Source organism: Peromyscus maniculatus, chromosome 19 (genome assembly GCF_049852395.1).
Source record: "Peromyscus maniculatus bairdii isolate BWxNUB_F1_BW_parent chromosome 19, HU_Pman_BW_mat_3.1, whole genome shotgun sequence".
Classification (NCBI taxonomy): Eukaryota; Metazoa; Chordata; class Mammalia; order Rodentia; family Cricetidae; genus Peromyscus; species Peromyscus maniculatus.
The window spans coordinates 72,372,273-72,397,253 of record NC_134870.1 but is presented as its reverse complement, the minus strand read 5'-3'; the positions used below and the strand labels follow the sequence as shown (position 1 = coordinate 72,397,253).

The window sequence follows — 24,981 nt, the reverse complement described above, 5'->3', positions numbered from 1 at the left end:
GTACTGTCTCGGTGGACAGTAAGGAAAAGCCACGCCACTCCCATTGTCAGGAAAACGAACATTAGTACAGTTTTTAAATGTTCTGTACAAGCAAATTCATATTGTTCAACAAATTATTTTACTTCTAAGTCCTTTTTAAAAGTTAAGGTTGAGTTTTCTTGAACTAACCAAATCAAATAGACTGTTGGGTAAATGTGTATAAGCTCAAACAGTATAATATATTTTCCATCAAGACGATTAATTAGAAAGTGTTATCTCTGCTTTCAAGTATTGCTATAAGGACCACTTTCGTGTTTTTGCAGGTACTGTAATAGGTGTTGTCATTTATACTGGAAAAGAGACTCGAAGTGTAATGAACACATCCAATCCAAAAAATAAGGTAGGCTAGATTAAGGAGTGACTGCTTTCATGATCTTGCTTTTTCATATCAGTAAGAAAGTCTATGTAGTGCTGAATAGCTCATTTATGTAGCATAATATGTAATATGAAAAATAGACTCAATTGCTGGTAACTTGTAATGAGTCCTTATGTTTGTATGCATTCTCATCAAGCATTGTCTGCCTCATCCAAGTTTTATGTGCCTTATATTGGGCAGTTAATTCTTGGTTTCTCATCTTAAGTTTTTTTTGTGGTTTGTGTTCTTTATGTGGATTGTTTATTTTTAAAATAATCTATTAATCTTTTATATTATTTATCTTGATAATAGTAGTTATATTCGGGTTGTTTCTTTCATTTCAGAAGCATATTGAAAGCCTAAAAACTCCTGGTAACACTCCTAAAATTATCACTTATGCAATCAACATGTGTGTATATGTGAAATCACGCCCAAAGTCAGTGTGAATTTTAAGTATTTGCTGTGTGACTGATTCATTGTTCATAATGAACTCTGTGTTCTACAGTACAGTTAAATGAGAAACTCTTACTGTTTGGTTTATGCTTATTTACTTGAAATGTAACACGTATTTAAATAAAACTAACAGTTCTCACAGATCTTGCCTTACTCTGCAGGTTACTAATAGTGAATGTTGTTTTTTTGCTGGGAAGTTTTCTACTAAGCACTAGAAATGAAATATGCCCTTAGAAATATATGTACATGTCTGGTGTGATATCATCCATGTCTTCAGCTAAGAGCTGTTTTTAAAATAGCCCTCCAAAAAATAGGAAAGTAAGCCAAGTGTAGTGCCTTATGTCTTTAAGTCCACCGTAAGTTCAAGGCCATCCTGGGCTGCATAGTGGGTTTCATAGCTAAGAGCCTGTCTCAAAACCAAATCAAAACAGACAAGCCTCATCAGCCCCAGCGCATGGCCCATCCCACTGCAGTGGATTAACCCCCATGCTTGTTGAGAGAAGTGAGGTCTGCTAGAGAATCTCCCCCAGCACTCCTGATCAGTTAGGAGTCTTTGTGTGTTTGTGTGTGACTCTGTTTAATAATTAGAGATTGATAGATAGATAGGAAGACAGTAGTAATCCAACAGAGCTATGAATGATAAAAATTTGCATATGTGATAGAATCTTGCCAAATGTTCAGTGTTAGTTTCACCAGATTAAAATTCAGTGATATTAAGTGTATGCACTTGTATGTGTATGTGTATACTACTGGAATTTCAGTATGAATTCTAACTGTGATGATGAGAAACTTCTCTTTAGATTTATTTAGCAACTCTGTTTGGGCTGTCAAATATACCTTAGTCACTACTTCAATAATAGAACTAAAGTTATGTTAAATTGATCTCAGTATTTCAATTCAGTAAGCTAGTTATAGAATGATGCCCATATTTCTACATTTTCAAAGAAGTAAGATTATTGTTTCCTCAAGAGAACAGAAAGAATGCACATGCAACTTCAAGAGCTTTTTCTCCTGTGTTTTCACTCTGGTGTTTATGGTGATTGAGGATAAATTTAATTGTAAGCAGTAAGTTTAACATCTTAAAAGTTACCTTTTAATCAGACTTTTAAATTCCATCTTATTCTTCAGTCTGACTTACATCTTGTTTTTTATTGTCTACAGTTTATCCACTTTATTCTCTGCACATGTTTCATGTGGCTCATTGTGGTTCAGATAAGTTATGGGACTTATAAGTTAGGGACTCTGGTGCTTGAGCTTTGTCAGCTGAGGAAGATTATAGGTTTTGCCATGGACTAGGTTCTAGGCTTTGAGCAAACAGTTTAATTATGCTTCTTAATTTTCATATTTGTAAACTGAAGATGGTGCCCACATGTGGTTGAGAATTAGATCCTGCAAGTATTGCTTTTAATAAAAAATTTAATACCTAACAAGTGCTCAATGGATGTTGTGTTGCTATTGTTGTTGTTGTTGTTATTGTTATTGTTACTGTGTAGCTTTGGCCGGCCTGGAACTTGCTATGTAGACCAGGCTGGCTTTAAACTCACAGGGGTGATCTCTCTTCTAGAGTGTTGGGTTTAAAGCTGTGCATCACCACACTCAGCTGTGTTCCATTCCCTAATGTTCTCTGACATGAAATATTTTCAGTCTCAATCCTCATTTCCATTTTAGAAGACTTTCTGATTCATATGTAGACAGCCTAAGCAGCTGGGACTAAAGAGAGGGCTCAAGGGCCGCACTACTAGAGGTCCCTGGTTCAGGTCCCAGCTCCCAAAACCATCTGTAAGTCTAGTCCTGGGGATTTGATACCCTCTCCTGGCCAAGTTAGGGAAGCTTGTCAGCCACCATGTGGATGCTGGGAAACAAACCAGACTCCTATAAGAGCATCAAGTGCTTTTAGTCAGCGATGTGAGCCTTCTCTGAATCACCCCTTCTTTTGTGGGTTTGAAATATCCTAGTTTTCTTGGTGTTAGGATATGACTGGTGTGTTCCAGGGTTACATTAGAACCCTTCCTTACAGGCTGATGTAAAAGTGCTCTTCAGCTGGCCCCACCCTGGGCCTTCTCAGTCCACTCCCCTTTTAGCCACACTCATGGCAGTGACAGCTGTGGTCTGTAGAGCACTTAGTACACTATGGATAGTTCTTGGAATCTTTTTCTAAAATCATTCATCTTAACATTTTAAGATTTTCTGAAGTCTAATCTTAAAATCATTTTGTAAATGATTTTATAGTCTAACCCCGAGTTTGTCACTTCTGTGTGCTCACTTCTACCTCTGGTATTTCACTGACACCTGCTCCTTCCCATCTGAGTTTGCACCTCCACACAGTGGTTGCCTGAAGGTCATGTGCCAGTGGAGCTGACTCTTGGGGACACTGAGTGCTCAGGAGGGCATGCTTTCTGCAGCGAACCCTACTGACAGGTTCCTTAGGGGCTTTTTTCTCAGGCTTGATGGTCAAACAGATTTTTGTAAATGGTGCATTTATTCAAGAGAGAAAGAAATTCTATGTGTTTACATATGCAGTAAAATCTTTCCAAGTACTCAGTGCTAGTTTTATAAGAGTAAGACTCGGGAAAGGACTCCAGATAAGCTCAGTGGACAAAACAGCCAGGATTTTTTCAGTAATTGCTTGGTTTGATATATGTTAAATGAAAAAGAACATGGGATATTGACTTTAATTACAGAACAGGAGGCAGAAACAAGTGTTTGTGTGAAACTTCCCGAAACTGAATCCAGTGTTCTGGAGCTTTTAGCCTTCAGAGCAGACTAGTGCAACAAAAGTAAACATTTCACAGGGAAATCAGGTCAGTTTCCTGTTTTACTGGGTTTCTAGCAAACAAATGTATCTTGAACTCTGATTTCTGACAGTGATCCTAAGCATAGGACCTTGATTAACAGGGTGATAGCTGAGATTTAGCAATGGACTCATTGCTAGCAGAGTAGCTGTTCTTTGAAAGATACATAATTCTGAATAAGTGAGTAAGTGGTTCCCAGTCACAATGAGCTAACCCATGCCAGATAATAGGCTACAAAACCATGGTGGCCTCTGTAGCAGTCCCACACATATTTTGTGTCTAACTCCATCTGACTTGCTCATCATGGTACCTCAGGGACCTACCTTGACAGCCCAACCCCATGACCCCTAGGATAGGACTGGCATCTCATAAACTCACTCTTAACGGCTTTTACCAATGAACAGCATAGGACTAATTTCATTGGCCAAAGAAATTAAATCGTCTCATCTGAGTTCAAGGTGTCAGGAAAGTACAATCCTGTCCTATTGATCCGGTGGGAGAGTTGGAAATATCTATTGAGCACTTACTAGTACACTTACAGTGTTCTCATGGATGACATTTTCTTGGAGTCTTGTGGCTGGTAGGAAAAAAAATAGAATCCCAAAGAGTGTTTGTTTCCAAAGTTAAACAGAAGGAGGAAATAATGAAGGAAAAAGAAAGTTGGGTAAAGAGGGCATTTATCCAGCAGGATATAGCAGTAAGTGTTGGTGAAGATTGCAGGATTCACTGAGCTAAAAGAAGGGGTTAGTAGGTTAGTATACTTAGAAGTCTGAAAAATATTGTTCAGTAGAGTCATTTCAGTAGTTGCAGGGATTCAGCTATGGGTGCTCAGGGCTAGAGAAACTTAAGGGCACAGCAGGGTATGGCTGTCATGCTGCAGGCCTGGGTCAGGGTTAAGGCAACGGAGGCTAACATGCTATGACCATGATCCCAGATGAGGGAGAAGTCATGTGAATTAAAGAAGCTGAAGAAGAGGAAGGAGGGAGAAGGAAGAAGAGAGGAAGAGAAGGAGAGAGAGGAGAGGGAGTGAGCAAGGGAGAAGAAATTAAGGGGAAAAGTTAAACTATAAGAGAAAGAGTTTATTGATTTAATTTTTTTTTCTGGTGTGAAAACTCAGTATCATAGTCCTGGTAATGCTTTCAGCGAGGGTAAAGGGCATTGATCAAGAAGGAGGATACTCGCCGGGTGGTGGTGGTGGCGGCGGCGGCGGCGGCGGCGGCGGCGGCGGCGGCGGCGCACGCCTTTAATCCCAGCACTTGGGAGGCAGAGCCAGGCGGATCTCTGTGAGTTCAAGGCCAGCCTGGTCTACAGAGTGAGATCCAGGACAAGAACCAAAACTCCACAGAGAAACCCTGTTTCGGGGCAGTGGCGGCGGGGAAGAAGAAGAGGAGGAGGAAGAAGAAGAGGAAGAAGAAGAAGAACAACAACAACAAGAAGACTCATCTCACAACAACAACACGACTCATCTTCCGGAAAAAATAAACCTTGTGCAAGCATCAGCAGGTGCCAACAACAAGAACAAGACAAATCTCCCGGAAAAAACAAAACAAAACAAAAAACAAAACAAAACCTTGTGCAAGCATCCACAGGTCCCTGTTCATGTGAGGTTGAGCACTTAGAAGAAAAGTGCATAGTGTTACCTGGCCACTCTCTTCTGGTTTAGTTGACATTCTGCCTTCATCATGGTATGCACATGAGAAAACCATGCCAACTTATAGAACTGTTTTGGGCTTCTGAGATTGAAGGTGGTACAGGAATACCAACCTTGACATGATACGAGTGAATCCTAACGGCTGGTACAGTAGCAGAGTTGACAGGAAACTTGGTCAGGGCTTACCACACTTCCCCAAAAGGGCCAGGTTAGATTAAAGCCTAGCCACTCACCTTTGACACTGTCGAGCAGGTCTAAGGACATAACTCTTCTTAGAATTCCATGACAGTGATGGAGTAGAGATAAACAAAGGCCTTTTATCATCCCATGCATAACAACCTCAGCTCATGACACCAACAGATGGGCATCAGGTTTATCCAAGGCTCTAGATTGATAGGAACAGGTATCAGGAGGAGAGGACTATAACCCTAGAGGAGGACCAGCAGGTGATAGGTAACTATACAGACAGCAGACCAGAAGCCTCTTGTGGCTGGAGAAGAGAAGTCCTCTAAAAGAGGAAGGGACACTGAAAGTGGTCATCTTCAGGCATATCTGCCAAGGGAAGTAAGGCTGCACTTGGTCGTGAGGCAGAGTATAGCCAGGAAAAGGAAGTGTGGGGTGGAGGTACAGTGGTGTCCAGATTACAAACCAGTGAATGTTTTGAGGAGCCATCTTGCCTTTTCACATCGTAAAATAAATGTGTTTTCTAGCCATTGTTGCTGGCAAACAAGGGCATAGGACTAGCATTGCATGAATTTGCAGTTCTTCAGTTTTATTACCCCAGGAAGCCTTCAGCTCCGTCTCTGCTCAGTGGCTTAGAGGCTTTCACAGTGTAAGTTTACCAGCTGTGCTACCGGTTGACAGACAGGTGAGGTCCCCACATTTATCTCCTCCCTGTGCTTCCACATCTGTTGATACCTGCTGTCTGTTGTCTGTCTTCTGCCGTGGGTGTGGCTCTCATCAGGGTTCTGTCTGTGACTTATGCTTAGCTCATTTTCAGTTGCTGTGATAAAATACCCTGACAAAATCAACCTAGTGTAGAAAGGGTTTATTTTGGCTCCCAGTTTGGAGTATACAGTTCGTCCTGGCTGAGAAAGGTTGATATCAAGAGCGTGAGGCCAATTGTGTTACTTCCGCAGTCAAATGCAGAGAGAGCTGCTTCTCAGCTCCCTTTCTTTGCTTAAACAACCCAGGGCCCCACCATTGAATGGTGTCACCCATAGTGTGCAGGTCTTCCCGCCACAAGTCTATCAAGATAATACCCCACAGGCATGCTCAAAGGCCCATCTCTCAGGTGGTTCTAGATTCTGTGAAATTGACAATTAACTCACAATCCTTGTCACAAAGGAGAGTTTGTAATGTGTTCCATGTGCTAGCAGAGATTTAATGCACACCTGTGGCTCTAGCAGAGACATAATGCACACCCTCCAGTAATACCCACCAGTACCCTCAAAGGTCATCCCTAGTGACTTCCCTTAGACCTTTCTTGTATGCAGACCTCCCACCATCAATTCCCAAAGGTGTGTTAATCTTCCAGGCTAGGCGAGGCTGTTCCAGGAGGTCTTTCTTCTGTACCTAGAAGGGCAACAGCTCCCAGCAGCCGCTTTCTCCCTGGATGCAGGTCAGAGTGTCAGCTTTCCCACTTAGGCTGGTGTATCTGCAGAGCTGAGCAGGTGGATATTGAATATTCACCCAATTTCATTGATAGCTTCAGAAATCTATTCTTAAACTTGCTGTTTGCCTTAGTTAGCATAATATCTCCACTGTCTTTGACTAATTTCTCTTTCCTCTTTGTTTTGTCACCTTTTTTTTTTGTTTTGTTTGTTTGTTTTTTGTTTTCTTTCTAGTAGCTTGAAAATATTTTAAGCCAGTCCTACAACCTAGTATGGCATGTGAGAAGTAGGGAGAATAATCTGACTGCTCTGAGACACAAGCTTGGGCCTAGACACCCCAGTTCCTTTCTCTTCTCAGTGATTATGGATATCAAATATGTGAGCCTTTGTGCGTTGTCTTGGTGTTAAAATATAGATAAACTAGGCTTAGCTGCTGACCTGACACCCCTCCTTCTGTGGCATGGGATGCCTGTCATCCTTCAACTTGCCTGGACTGTAAAGTGCGGCCCCACTGTTGGGAGTGCCTGTCCCCATGGAGGACCTGGCAAGGCAAACTCTTGGGTCAGACTTCCTGAGTCAGAAACAAAGGGCTTCAGCCCCCTGTGGGGTTCTGGTGCACATTAGAGGTAAGCTCTGCTTTGGAAAGATCCTGTCAGTTAGTGTGTCTGTAAGTAGAGTTACTGACTAATATAGCTGATGTATTCTTTGTGACTTCTTCAAATTTCTTTGTGCACTCTCATGCCATACCTTGGAAACAGCTCTACACTTACTTCAGGGGGTTACGGGAGTTAAAAGTACAGCATGATCTCTAGACAGTGATATTGTTCGACTTTTCCTCATGGAGGAAAACTCCCTAATCATAGAGCTCACTCTGGAGATCGACTCTTTTCATATTTGGAAGTTATAAACCTTTGAACAAATAAAAAGTTTTTATTACTAAGCAACTTTACAATGAAATTTGGTGAAAGTTTAAATTACAAGGACTACAGCTTGAGTAATGGACTACTTTATAAAACCTAGCCTTAGATGTATTTAATAAGATGATACTTGATTACATTTAAGAGGGAAAAATTCTTAGAGAAGGTTAAGGAAATCAATCGTGACAGGTTGCCATTTTCATGCCGTTCATAATAATAAGCTGCTCAGAGCAAGAGCATCAAGGATGAAATGATAATACAAATTGCTTCAAGCAGTTATTGTAGTCCCTCGGGCATATTGATTTGTGTTTCTAATAAAAAGATGCTTTCAGATGTCCCATTGACAGAGAGACAGGTGACATGTGCCATTACGGGAATTGGAGCTGCCTCTCGTTATCTGGATTGTTGCGAAGGCATTTTCAGACAATAGAACAAAATAGAGTCAGCTGCGGTATACATTCCCAGTTGAAATGCCAAGGCAGTTTTGGAAAATGGCTTTTTTATTTTAAAAAGGGCCATTTATTAATATTTTAAGACTCCTCTTGATCTATAATAAAATATTACATTAGAATAGCTTGCTTTTGTCTTTCTTGTAGTTGCATACCATCATAGAACCCTTTGTTTTTCTAATAGCTGCTTTCTTGAGTAATATAGTCTCCAATTTAATGTGTGCTGCTCTACTTCACCAAGAGCTGTATGGGAAGAACCTCATGGATAGAGACATGGATAGCTTCTTCACAACTGTTACTAACAATAACAAACCATAGTGTTTCCAACCCTCACCAGAAAAATATGAGTCATGATCAAGCCAACCATAAGGCCCTCTAGTAGCACAGAGACAAGACACAGGACACCTGCTTGGGCTGCACTGGTACCCAGGTCACTAGCACTGTGCCTGGCACACTGTGGCATCACAGCCACACGCAGCTCTGTCTGCATTGTGAGCATATACTTACAACTTAAGGAAAACAGGAAAAGACGCAATCCTGATGCTAGCCGAGACATGCTCTGCAAACACATAGAAACACCTAAAGTGCAAATGTTGTCTCTGTATTCCTTTAAATATGAATTTGACTATAAAGGAAATGCCCTTCGTAAGAAATATGTTATTTTAAATGCCTACCTAGTTCTGCATAACATTCTGAATAAGAAACGCTTGCTGTGTGTATGTCTATGTTAAGTAAGAATATATTTGGTATTGTTTCCTTATGCCTAAGTACAAAATTATCTGTAACCTAAATTCATATCAGAGAATTTTATTTTAAGCAAGTAGACAATTTCATTTTATATTCATTTATTGGATTCCTTGATTCCTTACACTGAGGCCCTAAAAACTGCTAGGAACTTATGATACATTTTTTTTCATATTTCTGGCAAAATAAGTTTTTCCTCTCCCAGATCATTCTGACCTATTTCTGATGGCCCGGTCTGAGAGTAAGTCAGGACAATTCTCAAACCTGTTTGTGGGGTGCAGTGCAGTGGGCGGGGAGGTTCCGTGTTGTTAAAGAGGAAGAGTGGGGGTGAGCCTTTTCTGTCACTCATGTTCTCAGAGGACTACATGATGCCACCTTTTTTCAGGCCAGAAGATTTCTGTGAGCATCTGATGCTGACCTGGATGGCTTTCTGTGCCCACCCTCCCCTTGTCCCCTTCTGCCCATTATTATGTGAATGGAAGTTCTTCCTCCCACCCCACCTCTGAATCCCCCATAATCAACAGGTCACACACATGCTGTAGGTTCAGAAGCAGACTTAGCGGAAGAGGGTTTTGAGCCAGCAGTCAATTAAAAAGGAGAGCCCTTGGCTTATCAATGGTTCCCTGCCAAAGACCACTGGGTGGAGTGAGTGGGGTTCGGTTGAGCATGTGTACCTCTCTGCCTGTCTTCTGTTGCCTCCCTAATTCACTCTACGGACTGGGGAAAGACTCCTTCTGTGGCATAGAGCCAGGCTGTGGGCAGGCCATAGGGTATCTGTTCCTGCCGAGCCACTGAGGAAATAGCCTTTCCACGGGTCCAGGAGCCTTTAGCTCATTGTGCAGAGAATTTTTGACATATTTTCACAGTAGTGCATACTGTTCTCTCTTAAGAGGAAGTGCAGGTGTGATAAGGTCTGTTCCCTCCTGAAACTGTTCAACTATCATTGCTCTGATGGTAAGCAGTAGTCTCTTTGCTGTATGCCATGAGCCCTTCTATCCATCCATCCCTCCTCTCCTCACTCTCACTGCCTCTCTAGGAGGGCTTACTTTGCCTGTCTGAGCTTGAGGGCCATTTAGCTACACACTTGTGTAGACCTGTGATTATTCCGTGCCTTCTACCACAGTTTCTTGGCTTGGATTATCCATTCATTCTGGCATTTCTGGCACTCTGCACAAGCTAGCTCCTCAGTAAATGCTGGTTGAAGATGAGTCAGTCTAGGACAACTATTTATTTACTTACCCCTGCCTTCCATAAAGTTTTCAATGTCATGGAGCTGTGCTGTGCACATTCTTGTATCCCATGCTTCTCACACAGCTGATAGATGCTGGACAGCTGAACAAAGTGTTAAAATAAGAAATAAAAATTACTCTTACAAACATGGTTTATAGTAGTTGTAGATATAGTGACCACATTTTATAAAACTAGAAATACCATGCAAGCTTCTAGAAGCACTCTGGAAGTAGAGAGAATGGAATGGGGTACAAAGACAGTGAGCACTTGCTGCTGGGTACCAGGCTCTGCCTGTGTGTTCCTGTGTGAATTGTGGTTTGCTCTTATTTAGGGAATTATATGATCTGTTACTTTATTGGATTGTTGTTCATTTTCTCCTTCCTTTGGCATGTGGGAACCTTTTAAGCGGGTTTTGTGTCCTATTACTATGAGAGAACCATCCTGAATATGTTTTGTTCTTCCACTAAAGATGTATCTGGCTCATCTTATATCTTCCTTGTCCTAGCTCTGTGGTTGTCCTAAATTCCTTTCATCAAAGAATGGTTTTTAGAAGTTAAGTTCTGGGAGTGGGACATGGCCATTGCTATTGAAGTGTGCTGTGTCAGGCTCTTGTAACAGACAGAAGGAGGGGTCGGATATGTAGATGGATATATAGATGAGTTAATGGATGGTTAAGTGAGTGGATGGGTGAGTATACATGCATTTAATTCTATTTCGTTGTTTATGTATACTAATTCTAGTAGATTCAGACATACTTCCAGTCTAGCTCAGGTCTACAGGGTTTGTTGGTAGTTTCCTTTCTCTGTCTAGTGATTTTCTTCCCTCACACTGGGAAACTGTCTGCTAATATGGGTAATGTGCTTACATATGCAGCCCTTTAGTGTAACTAGCCTAGATCTCTGTCCATTTGAGTTCCCCTTGCTTATTTTCTTTCCTTTATTAACCATTGCATAATGGTTTTGTTGCATAAATCAATGAAAGGTATAGTTAAAGAGTCTAATGGTAAGTATGTAATAGTATTTGTCTTTGATGGGAAAGGCTCTTAGGCCACATGGTCATACATTCCCCTCTAGTGTTAAGCATGCCATGTTGCTTGGTGAATGAATAGTGATTTGTGCACAGATGTGCAGACGGCTCCACTGGTGGGTGAGTTGAACACACCATAGGATAGCATCCATCTTCCCATAGACAACTGTGCATGGATTTCAGTACTCAACGCCCTCAGTGTGGGTTTCCACCTCCCACCACTGCCATCACCAAGCTACTGCCAAGTTGTCACCAGAGAAGGAACTATTGGCAAGTGTGTCACCTAACTCTCACTCAGCAGGTGTGTCACTACCTTTAGTGAGAGGCTAATCCAAAGAGTGATTTTTGTCTTCCGCCTCTTTCCCTGTATTTTGTACATAATAAATAGAATAAACTAGTCTGTTTGAGGTGTGACTTACTATGATGGCATCGAATATACACATTGTTTTAGACTAATGTTCTAACTTAAGTGACCTTAGTGTTAATGGACAGACTTAAGGGTCTAGACCTAGAACTGAATTAGCATTTAAGCCACATAACCAGATTTCTGTTAACTTTGCCATTAGTGCTGATGTGAAGTATATTTTTTGCATTGTGGTAATGTTGATGGCCCACACTGTGTTACATAGTCACGTAGCTGCTAAAGTGCATTTCAGGAACTTTTTCTTAAGCCCCAAATAAAGACTTAAAAAAATAGAAGTGAAAGACAAGCACCAACATAGCACAGCTCCAGAGAGTTCATTAACCTGTGGAAACGAGCAAGTTGTATGTGACACAATTTAGAGAGAGATTTGTTTCGTTTTGGTTGAATATTTAGTCATTCAAGCAACAATTTTCTTAACTTAAAGTCAATAATTTGTTTTGTTATTACAATTACAAAAATTGTTTCATAGCCTTAAGATATAGACATGATCTGAATCACACAATGTAGAGAATAGAATCTTCATAATGGATCAATTTAATACGTTTTTAATTCCAAACAATATAAAGAAAAATGACTACTCTGAATTTAATCTCGGCCTCAGATGATGCATTTTCCTCTCGTTTGGGTGAAGGCAGATCATGGGGTACTCCACCTCTTCCTAGCAGGCTGAGCACACAGCACAGACAGGGAAATCGCCACCAGGGAATGTGTGGGAGCCCACAAAGATTCCAACTTGTGGTTTGACTCAAGGTCAAAGAGCCAAAGTTTATATTGCTCTTCAAGGCTGCATAATAGGGTGCAAAGGCATCTTATACTTCAAGGCCTAATCACAAGATGCTTTGCTGTGGGGTGTGGTTACCAGGTGTTTTGAAGGGTCTACATTTGGTTGTGCTTTGATCTCGAAAGAGGGAGGTCTTTTGCCTCTCCCCTTTCTAGTATATAAAAAGCCCATTAGAAATAAACTCAAGGCTGCTGAGTATTGACCCAGGGCCCTCCTGAAGCTATCCTGTGTCTCCTTTTTTCTTCATGTAATTCTCTATTTCCTATCTAGCATTTCTCAATTCCTCACTCCCCTCTTCAAGGACCCTTTGATAGCTGGGGGATAGGTCAGGGCTGGACCCCAACACTGGGCCAGCAGGAATGGTGCTAAAGGAAGGCTAGACTCACCTTCTTGCGCTCTCTTGTTTTTCAAGACAGGGATTCTCTGTGTAGTTTTGGTGCCTGTCCTGGATCTGGCTCTGTAGACCAGGCTGGCCTCGAACTCACAGAGATCCGCCTGGCTCTGCCTTCCAAGTACTGGGATTAAAGGCGTGCACTACCACCTCCCGGCTGCTTGCACTCTTTATTGGTAGTCAAAGTGCTTCTGATAAATATTCCTGGATAACAAATCATAATAATTCTAGAGGTGATTTATTACCTTATTTTAAAAAAAAAAAAAAAAAAAAAAGTGAGCCAGGCATGGTAGTTTACACCTTCAATCCAAGCATTCTGGAAGCTGAGGCAGGCAGATCTCTATGCATTTGAGGCCAGCCAGGGCTACATAGTTTGACCCTATCTTAATTCAAAACAATATGCTTCTTGGACATTATTTTTCATCATCTGTTATTTATGCTATTTGTATAATTTCATTTCTATGCTAGGTTGTAACTTCACATTCTATCTTGGTTTTGTTGTCTTGGTTTTGTTTGTTTTGTGATATTCCCCAAGTGTTCCACTTGGATCCTCTCCCTCCTTCAATTTCATTTTAAAACTGAATGAAGAGTAGTTAGCTCTCCCTCCCTAAAGGAAGGTGAGCTGTTCAGAGAATATAAAAATGGCACTGGACATTTTCTTCATGCTACAAAGTTATTTTCCAAGCAAACTGCAGTTCTCTTTGGCCTGACTGCTGTCACTCTTGAAGGTGGGGATTTGCTGGCCCTGCGTCTATGTCCTCCTCATCCCTGGTGGGGCTGAGTTCGGGTGAGCTCTGCTTGTTGAGCTGGGTCAGGCTGTCTAAACTGTCAGTGATCTTTGTGCTGTCCTCATCTTCCCACCTGAGGCCTGAGGCTCTTTTAGGCTGATGAGTCACCATGACTACCGACTCCACCAGAGGAAGTACAGTGCTGTCCCTGCTGTTCAGCAAGAGTCCCCCAGCCTCTGGTGACTTGTATTCAGCCCTCATGACATGTGAACGAGATTATAGTGTGAGGCCTTCTGCAATGCCTCTCATGTCAGAAATGCTTAGAATCATAGTTCGAAGCTGCAAGGGAACCTGGGATTTAAGTCATTAGTATAAAGAAACCACAGGGTTTGGTACTCGGCTTTTGAGCTTCTAAATAGATTAAAAAAAAAATCTGGACAGTTGTCTTGAATGCTGAAGTGTATGTACTTGTATGTGTGTGTATACACATGTGTTTTGAGGCAGAGTCTCATGTGACCCACACTGATTTTCCACTTGCTTCCTAATATTGTAAGCACAGAGAAGTTTGATTTTGAGGGACTGGATACTGTTGAGATCCAAGTGATAATTCTTAAGGAAAATTCCAGCAGAGTTTAGGGATTAAGTGGTGGGAGATAGAAGCACAAATGTCCCCATGTGGCCTGCCATAAAGGGGGGGGGTACTAGTCAGAGAGGTCCCCTGGATGGGTGTAGGCTCCTTTCCTCTTGCTGGGCTCCTAGGGCTGAGGTGTGGAAACTATATAGTAGCAATGTTTGCCTGAGTTTCTTCGTGATGGGCATTCGTGTGGGAGTGCCCTAATTCTTGCAGCCAACCTTAGCTGACTTCCTAAGTCTAGGGAAGACCCCACAGGCTGTTAAGAATCATGCAAGCAAGAGTGCCTTATGCTTCTGCACCCCAGGAGGGAGCAGACTGGAGAGGAAAGCCCACAGCATTGATGGCACTGTGGCTGTGAGGAAATAATAAAGCTGTGCCACATGCCTATGGTATCAAGAGTGGTGTCACATGTATTGGTGTGAGCATCAAAGATGACTTTCTCCTTATTAGATGCCACAGGATTCCCCTCACTACCTCCTGGAACTTAGATGTAGGGTAAAGAAGTAGTCACAAAGGCCTGAATTTGAGTTAATTAAATTGCTAATTTTAATGAGTTTGCTTAGAATTTGGGGAAGTACCTACCTGTGTTATCTCTCTCATTCTCCCTTATGCTTACTCCATTCCAGGACTTTCTCCGTCCCCCCCAGTGATAAACCCTTTCCTTATGCTCTATTCTCTTGTTCAGTACTTCTACTTCCTGGATAGCAATGGGTCACATGACCTATATCTCCCCTCCTCTAGGCATGGCAGCATGCTTTGTAGAGTTCACTGTGATGGAAAGTGTTCTTGCCCTTTCAGCCAGGGCCCTTTACTTTCTAACTTCTTTCAAGATTCTTTCTATGGAAAACAGTTAAGGCTTGCAGGGCTATGGATGAGCATTCAAAACACAGAAGTTAAGTTAAGGGTATGTATTTGGGGATGGTGGGGCACTAGGAAGATAGCTCCGTTGGTAAAGTTCTATCTCCAGAAGTCATGTGGAAAACTGCATGTGCTGGCATGTGTTGAGATCCCAGAACTGGGGAGATAGCGAATGGCAAGCTATCTGGGAACCCTCAGGTAAACCCCACGACCCTGACTCAGAAAGCCAGATAGAAGACTGCTCTGGAGGAAAGACAATGAGGTTGGCCTCTGGCCTCCAAAGGCAGTATATACACAACACCAGAGGATCTGTATTTTTTAATGTTTTATCTGTTTTCCCTCAATGCATGTGCACCAGCTATGTGCCTGATACCCATGGAGGCCTGATACCATGTGGGTTCTGGGAATCAAACTCAGGTCCCCTGCAAGAATGGCCAGTGCTCTTGACCACTGAGCCATCTCTCTAGCCCCCAGGATCTATATTTTTAAGCTCCATAAAATAAAATATTCATAGTTTATAAATTTATTAACATCTTATTAACAGAAATTTAGGTTCCTTCAACCTGTCTTCTCCCAATGCTTCTCTCCTGATCTCTTAGTTTTAATTTACCCACCATCTTGAAGCTGTGGTGGCATCACTGAACTTCTTTCTTAGCTAAATATTTTTAGTCATCTAATTTTTTACTGTCATCTCCACCGTTATCTAGTCTGCAGCTGGGGCAGTGTGATAAACTGACAGCCTACAGTTTATTGTCACAGATGACAACATAGAGCTATATGTATAAAGCATTCAGATTCTGTGAAAGTATCTGATATTGTAACCTTATATTTCATAAATTATTCTGTCAGCTTTATACTTTCTAGTTTCAGAACTACTCTTTACTTTGCAGTTGTTAGGACATTAAATCCAGATTTGCCCTTATTTAGTATCCTCTAAGCTTCCACCACACATCACATGACCAGCACTCTTATACTATAACGATGCATATAAACCATGCTAGAAAACTTCTCAATGACACTTGAATTTTGCTAGCAAGAAAAGGCAATATATCTTGGTTTGATTTTTAATTTTTGGCTAACTTAACACAGATGTGCAAAAATATTTTAAATGAACTTAAAATAACCATCAGCTATAAGGCTATAGAGAATTATTCTGTTATCTTTTCCCAAGGTGACTCCCATCCTTCTAAAGTACTAATTATTTTGGCTTATTTTTAAGATTTTAAAGACAGAGTTAAATGCGCATTCTTTTGTTTTTGACTTCTTTTGTACAGTAATATGTGTGTTGTATTTACATTATTGCAAGTCAGTGAATACACTTAGTGTGTGAGTTTCCTGGCTTAGGGGTTCTCTAGACCATCTTTTGCCCATCTCGCTATGAGTCTTAATCATCTTCTACAGTTGTGTAGGATTTCTCTGTTCATCTGAAGGCAAGCACTGTGTGGGCTTTTAGGTCACCATTCTACTACTGTGGGGTTTGTTACCTTCTTTTCATTGGGATGAGCCACCGCCTTAATTCTAATATGATCAATGGCTCAGTCTTTTCCTTTTATGACTGCAAGAGTCTCCTGACCCAGGTCCTGAAGACACTCCCTTACTTAAACGACCTGCTCAGTAAGCTCTCTGACCACCTGGCATTGTTTTTATGTATAATGTGACCAGGGACCAGGCTTCTTAGAGACGGAGAGCACTATGCAATGGTGCTGTCCCTGCTTAGTACAGATCCGTCACGAGTCATCTTCATAACATGACGATGCATGTTACTCAGGGCCTCCTCATATATTGGGCTGTTAATGTAGTCTGTGCTAAAGCATTTTGAGACTGTAAGCAGATCAGTTATAACTGCATTTTATCACCATAGAGCTTTGAAGAGAATTGATTTTATAATTTAGTCTTTAATCAATTAGTATTGTATAACCCTTTCAATATTCTTTGTAATTTTCTAAAAGTTTCATCCTATTTTGATTTATTTTTACTTGAAATTTTTTTATGCTGCTTTAGTCATTATCTTTAAATTTTTTATTTTATGTTTGTTGTTATATAAAAATAAAATTCTGGGCTCAGTTGGTAGAGTGCTTACCCAGCATGCACAAAGCCCAGGGTTTGATCTCCAGCATGACATAAAACCAGGCATAGTGGTGTGCTCCTGTAACCTTAGCCCTCAGGAGGTAGAAGGTCATCCTCAGCTACACATGGAGTTTGAGGCCAGCCTGAGCTACATGTATGTATATATGTATATGTCTAATTTCTCTTTGATGGATTGCTGTTCTGTAAGTTACAGACCTGACAGCGTTCAGATAGTCACCCCTCTCCCTCTCTGATCGTGTTCTAAACAAGGAGGGAGGTAGCTGGTTACAGTGATCTCATGCCTGCTCTTGGAGTGCCCCGTTACCTGCTGGGCAGAGAGGCCACTTTCCCCGTGTGTCATTAGAATATGTCTGAGTGCTTGGTATCCTGCTAGTCCACTCTTGGGACATTTGGGCCTGATTGCTCAGCTTCAGCAGGTATGTACCAACCAGGGGAGAAGAAATTGAAGGAGGAGGAGAAAGAGTTGCCAGGAACTGTGCTCTTGGTTCAAACCCTCTGCCCCACTTAGGAGCCAAGCAGGAATAATAAGGTGGGATGAAGTCAGGACGGCTAGATAACAGACTGTACAAAGGAGTGTTCTAACCTGGAAAGGGCTGCTAGGTTGTGAGTTTGTGGAGATCATAGAAGATAAGGAAATTATTAGTTTTATTGTTGTTAAGCAATGCAAACTCCAAAATTAAGCTTATGGATTAGTTATTAGTTATCTATGTGAAGTTAATCTTGTCAGAGGAATTGGATTATCTATTTGCTTTTTGCTTGACTTAAGCAATTTTACCTTCATTTTTCTCCATGGAACATAAACAGATGAACACCAGTCGTGGCTTAGCCCACCATACTCCCTGTAGGAAGCCTTGGGCTTCCTACTTGCTGCCTCTCCTCTCTTGTGTTCCCAACTACTTAAAGTAGACCATGTTTTCCTTCTGGGCAGGAAGCCTTTGCCAGTGTCTTTTAAGATTTGAGAGTATTTCCTAGATCTTTCAAACCTTGAAGAGCAGTGTCTGCTCTGGTCTGTCCTTTATCCTGAGCAGTGGTGTCTGTTGCTGTTCTTACCTTTGCTCTAAGGAGACTCTCCTTAGAACTGGGTTGTCCTGGGGTTCAGCCATGAGCGGCAGCATCTAGAATTAGAACCTGTTGACTCTAGTTTGCCATAAGACAATTCACTAATTACTAGAATTTTAGCTCTTTTAGTTTAGGGCAACCTTTTCGTCATTATGTGGCATGCTTGTTTTTAACAGCTAATATGTGTAATTACATTTCAAATAAGTGCGCTCCAAGTGCTTTGACAGCATTTTGATATTGGTGCTGTGACCTAGCAGTTGTCTTCTGGTGGTTGAATAATTAATTTGTTTCTAAGAGCTTTTGAGTTTGATGGTTGCCTAACACAAGGGTTTCCTTGTGGAAGGGTTTCTGGCTTCCAGTGACCCTTTGCTGCCATCTGGTACAAATTCAAAGTGCTTCTGTCATCTGCTGCTAATTGCTGTCACCTGCACATTGCAGTCCCTCATAACTGAGATTCTGGGAACAAGACACTTGCCTTTTGGAGGGAGGCTCCTTGTGCACTTGCAGATGCACCCCTAAAAGAGAAAAGGGGATCAAACTAGCAGAAGCATTTTATGTCAATTTATATTTTAATACCTAAGGTGTGAGACATGGTGAGCGTTTTATGAAAGTGATGGATTCCCTGCATCCTGGTGGTTCTGTCTGTGCTATGATGTGTTTTAAATGGTTCTGGTGCTCAGCAGCCTCTTTAGGCCGGCAGGGTAGTTTGTGCACATTTTCCAGAGGCTTCTTTAATCCTCTTCCCTGAGCTGATAAGCTTTCGACAGGGCACTAGCCTATAGCGCCATATTATATTAATGTATTTTACGTGTAATTTAGAAAACAAGAAGACTATCCTGATTTGAAGTCTAAACTGTCCCCTGTGGCACTGGCACAGCTGATAATCGTGAACGAGAAAGATGTGTATATCAAATAGTTTACAAAATGAAGCCAGCTGTGTTTCCCTACATACTGTGGCTTCCTGACATGCATCATTAAACCTTATTAGCTACTTCCTTTTACAAAGATTCTTGTAGTCTTGAACATTGCATATTAACATTTTCTGCCCCTCCAACTGGAAATTATTTGCTTTATTGTAGAGTGTCAACTTGCTCTAGTTTCTGATGCGTTCTAATTGGTACTTTAGAGTATAATCATCGTGAGATACCACGCCATGCATTTCTTTATTTGGAAATTAATACAGACCTTTTCACTTTATCTGTCAATCTGAACAACTTTTCACACAATTCCCAACTCTTGAGATTGCTTACAAGCCATTAAGTATGAAATGGTTCATAAAATGTCTGTAAAGACATAAAGTAACACAAAAATTTTAGATGGTTTAAAATAATGTTACATTTGCCAAGATACTAGCAATAAAGCTTTAGACAGTTTTAATAATAAAAGGGTGATTAAGGAAGATGAAAAGTTTATTTAACCATTTTACCCTTATCATTTAGATTTTTCAGTATATCTTCTGAATTCTATTTTCCTTTCAAAACAAAAAAAATGCAAAACATGAGGTCCATGGATTTTGGAGGCTAAGGAACAGGTTTAGAGTTGGGTGTTAGCTATGATAACTTCCCTCCATCCTTTCTCTCTCTCTGCTATTCTCTTACTGCCATTCTGCTGTGCTGTCTTAAAAATTAAAATGTTTACCTCTTATTAACTTCTAGTTAATAGCTACTTAAGCTGATGTGTGGGTGGGACAGAAAATGGCAGGACAGAGTTGTTCAAGATGATAGTAATTCTGAGGTGCTTCAAACACTGGCCAGCATTTTATATCTCCATGTATTTTTAGTGTTATTATAAATAGGTGATACATATCTAATTGGCAGTATACTTAATGAAATAGCTGGAAGTGTACTCCTAGGTTCTATTCCAGTGACATTTCATGCAGAGACCTTTTGAGTCAAGGAGAGGCTCTTAATGTAAAGCACTCTTGCTGGTTTTTGTAGTGATAGATGTCTGGAGAATGGGGAGGTGACCTTCTTCAGTGGTCCATACATTGCATACATTCAGTCACCCAAGAGACAGCAGGGGAGAGTCAGACCCCACCTTTGGCACAGTGACAGCCATTTGAGCTGTTTTCCTGCATCCTGTGCCTTTCCTTTCTTCTGAGTTTCATGGCACAAACTGGTTTTAGCAGAGCTGTGTGCAGATTCTTCAGCTGTGAACTCAAGGAGTTACCGCCCCGCCATTACACAGTCCGACACTCATGAATTCTGTTGTCCTCTTGATATTCCTAAAATGCTGTGGCTCCGCATTAGCAACCTCAGACGCCTTAGCAAGGTCCCACTAGAGAAAAGGGGCATTCTATGGAAACCCAGAGTGCATACTCTCCATGGTCTGACTATATACGTTTAGTGATTTCCTTAACACATGTCGATGGATAGAGTTCAGAATTTTAGTATTGTTATCAACCTATTTAAAAATAAAAGATTTTTTTCCTGTTGAGTAATATTTTTTATAGCCATCATCTTCAAATGAATATTTAGGGGTAACTTTGAAAAATGTTCTAACAGACTCTCCCTCCAAAGGGTATTTAAAATAAGGTACTTGCTACAAAAAGAAATAGACATTGCACACAGGCCTTCCAGAATGAAAATGTGTCCAATAGTATCTTTTCTTCAGATTGAATTGTTAGGAATAGTGGAATAAAGTGAAAAGCAGTGAGTTCCCTGTGTCTTAAAGAAGGTGTGCTTTGACTGCTGAGCTTAGACCTGGGTGTATTCTCATTCCAATGAGAACATTGCTGCCCAAGGGTCAGCATGCTCTTTCCAGATAGGAAAGATTAGGCTAGTGTTCTGCTTCTTAAACAAATTCAAAAGGTAAATAATGTCTATTAAAACACATACAAAATTGCCAAAATAAATTGCATGTGGCCTGCTGCATGGGTACAGTTAAGACTTAGTAGTTCATATCCCAGAATAAATAATAAACTTAAGATGGAAAAGTAACCTACCACATATTATCACACACACACCAAACCAAAGGGGGCAGGGCTGCTTAACAGTGAAGATGGTTTTCCAAGAACAGGTATCATGGAACTAAGCCAAGCAAGCCAAAGAAGGCACCGATTTCCAGGCTTGACCTGATGTGGCCATGAAACCCTAACTAAATGAACTGGGCATCTAAAGAGAGAGTGTTCTAGAATAGAGCATCCCATCTCAGTCAGGATAAACCTGGGTGTAGCGTGCACACACACACACACACACACACACACACACACACACACACACTCACACTCATTTTCGTGTTATATATAACACATTTTTAAGTTAAAAAGGAAGTAGTAATAACACATTATGCTGTTCATCACAACTATTCATTCCGTCGTCTTTAAAAAGGGGACTACACTTTGTCCTTTGATTCCTGTGTGTGGAGGAGATCTGTGGCTCTGCCTCACTGCCTTGGCCAGTGAACCCCGAGCACTGGGAGGTGACTTTTGCTGGTTTTGTTTCGCCACTTCACACGTATCCTTCAGCGACTGCCAAAGCGTGGATTCCAGAGTAATACGTAGTTTTCACTAAGTTAGGTGAGTTTGCGAGTCTAGAGTCTATTAATAATTCAGAAAGGCTCTAGAAAACTCAAGCTTATTAAGTCTTCATATACCATTAACAACAGTAAATGTCAATTAGTGGTGTGGGGAACCTGCTTCTAATTTAAGCTCCATGACAAGAATGTTATCTATGTAAGATGTAAAAATTAGATGTATTTTACAAGTTTTGTGTAGTTAAACTAAATTGCTAATACTTGACCTCAGATACCAGTTACTGAATGGTACTGAATCCTGAGGTGTGGTATCAGTGGATAGCATAAGCTATTTGAAGTGAGTATTTTTAATTGGTGGATGATTTGGTAAAACCATTTAAAAATAAAAGCTTTCTATATTGTTACCACAAAAAGGATGTTCACCCATTCTTCAGACTCTAGTTGCACTTGGCTTATACCCTATATTATAGCGTTTTGTGTGTGTGTCAGGGGCAAGGGTTTCAGATCTTTAATAGGATTTCTTCCTTATAATGGTAGATTATCATTCAGAGACCTCTCCCGCCCGTATAATCCAGAGTGTTAAAGCCTATCAATTCTGTCCTGAATTCTGCATGATAAGAAGATATTTAGGTCAACTCTGCTGTCAAAAATAAGTAAATCCATGTGGCTAATGTCCTGGTCTGCTGATCTGGGGTGGGGCGGGGGGAGCCATGCTGTAAAAGGAGAGCAGATTCGAGGAAGACGCTGTGCCAACCTGGAGCGCCCTCTGCTGGCAATGCCTCGCCATGCCACAGACTCGCTTTTGCTTCTCCCTCCTCTTCAAATATGGGCGTGATGAGGTCTTGACATGCAGCATGAAGATACATGGTGCTACCTATATTCCAGACGTAGAACCGGGGCGCGAGTGAGAACAAGCTTAGGATTTAGTCTCCTTGTTACTGACTTGAAAAGGTACTGCAACTATGGTCAAATGTGACCCGAAGTAAGGTGCTTTAGAAAACTGTGGGCTTATCTTATTACCCAGGGCTAGATTTCAGTATCCTTTGTGTATCTAAAGTAAAAATGAAAATTCCAGATAGATCTTTTATACATTTCCCTTATTTTTTTTTGTTTTAAACACTATTTTGCTGTTTCACAATTGAAAATTTTGAAATAATTCTTTAAAATAAAAATTTTAGCATATCAACATGTTAAAACCATTGTATTGTCTTAACATTTGCTGACTTTTAGCATTTTATTATATTTCAATGAAGATTTTAATGTAAGTAAAGGCTGCTAGCCAGCAATCAGCGGAACTAGGCTATCCCTCTTGAACACACAGAATCAGCACAAGCTTTTCAGACGCAGACCCAAGACTTGTCGTGTGCATGGCAGCTGGACTTGATGGCTGCCTGGACACATGCACTTGGCTGTTGTGCTGTTCTCTGGAATTACTAGAAGTTATGGGGAAGGGCTTGATGAGTGGAGTATGTCAGGAAAGGCCAGAGCCAGGGTATAAAGTCCAGCGTTTTGAGAAGATGGATACCACAGTGCTCTTCAAGCCAGCAGGGAGTGTACTTGCAGAGACCAGCAGTCACTCATTCGCTGAGATGAAGCCTTGTTACAGTGTGCATTGTCCTACACATCAGGTGAAATGGGTTTTTGTCATTGAGCATGAGACCCACTTGAAAGCCTTTTGTCTCTTGGGTGTGTTTCTCCTTGAGTGTTGAAAGAAGTCTCACTCCTTTGCTTGGTTCCCAAAACTCACACTGGTATGTTTTTGTTTATATCTAATACATAAAATGATCCTGTTTTTGTGCATTTTGTGTAATAAAGCCAAGATAAAACCCTAAATTCTGAGTGAAGAATAGTCAAATTTTATTTGTAGATAAGAACATGGGTTATGAATTACTGTTTCATAGTAGACCTGAATGTCTTACATAAATACAGAGTTTGATATTTTAAGTTAAGGTAAATATACTTTAATATTAAGCATTGTTACACTGATACTTATTTAGAGAGCTTTTAAAGCACAGATTATTGAGCCAATAGACAATAATGGTCCAAAGTAGCCCTTCTTATTTCGCAGATCACTGGGGCGGCAACAGTAATAGTCAGCTACATCATCAGCGTGGCCAGCTGCATGGCTGCGGACAGTTAAGACTTAGTAGTTCATATCCCAAAATGAGTAAGTAAACAAACTTGAGGTGGCAAAAAGCTAACTCATTATATCAATTTTTGAAGTGATAACTTCAGAAAACAAAACAAAAACCTTCCGATAATAGTTTAAGCTCTATGATAGGAAGTTATTGATATACAATTCAGAAATTGGCTGTGATGGCCAACTTTCATTTATTTAAATACAAATGCTGATCTAAAAAATTTTTTTTTTTTCTTCCTTCTTAATATTGGACTAAACATGATAGTACAGACCGCTTTCTTTCAAAGATATTGAAAAAGGAGTATTTCTTTATAGGAATCCAGTTAGGTCTGTGACCGTTCTACATCAGTGTTTTTAATCTGAATGAAGAGATGATAGTTAATCCCAAAAAAGCTAGTAAAGATATTAACAGTTAGAGTTTCCTCCCTAAACATCTTGTTTAAAGATAAACTCATGTGCGTGGAGTCTCAAATGAGTTAGACATTTGATCGGGGGCTTATCTCTTTTTCAAATTGTACTTTATTCACAGGGAAAACATAGGACAAATTAAAATATATAGTTTTCTTCAGGGGTGTTAATTGGCTCTTTGAAATTTTGTAGTTTTGAAATACTTCCATGTAAGGAATGAGTTCATGTGAATTTTAGTGGATTAGTAAGAGTGCTGTAATATTTTGATTCTTCTAATCTGAGGATGATGTTACCAGTAGTTACTGGTGCTTCAGAGCTGTATTTCATGTGGTGCTTTAAAAAACCAGTGGGTAGGCCTGAGGTTTTATAACACACTGCTCTTGCTCCAGTTTGGGGTGCACATTGATTTCTTAGGAACTTAGTCTGTGCTGGTACTATTAACTTGGAGATGGATGGGAATGGTACTGTTCTAAAGAGATAAGGTCCGAGTCTCATTCATCCATGTGTTCATTTAAAAAAAAAAAACAACTGACTGATCTTTTCTTGATTAAGCAGGAGAACACCGTATTTACCCTTTATTGTTGGTATAAACCATTATTTTACTGAGAACCATTAGCTATTTAAAACTTGGTACATAAATTAAAGAGGAGCTAAATGGATTTGTGATCGTTGCCATTAGTAGCATTTTAGATTATACAGGCAATTATTGTGTTCATTATCCTAGAAC

At 40.6% G+C, this 24,981-nt stretch overlaps 1 protein-coding gene across 50 annotated transcripts in view; it reads left to right on the top strand.

The window, feature by feature from the left end:
• The window catches only part of Atp9b (ATPase phospholipid transporting 9B (putative)), a 241,402-nt gene that overhangs the window by 116,046 nt on the left and 100,375 nt on the right, over positions 1–24,981 (top strand). For 48 of the 50 annotated variants that reach the window (XM_076555619.1, XM_076555613.1, XM_076555598.1 and 45 more), the window contains one exon: positions 303–379. The exons of the other annotated variants lie outside the window; for them this stretch is intronic. In XM_076555619.1, the coding sequence (XP_076411734.1) occupies positions 303–379 (77 nt within the window). The remainder of the gene's footprint in view (positions 1–302; positions 380–24,981) is intronic. 50 annotated transcript variants of the gene reach the window in all.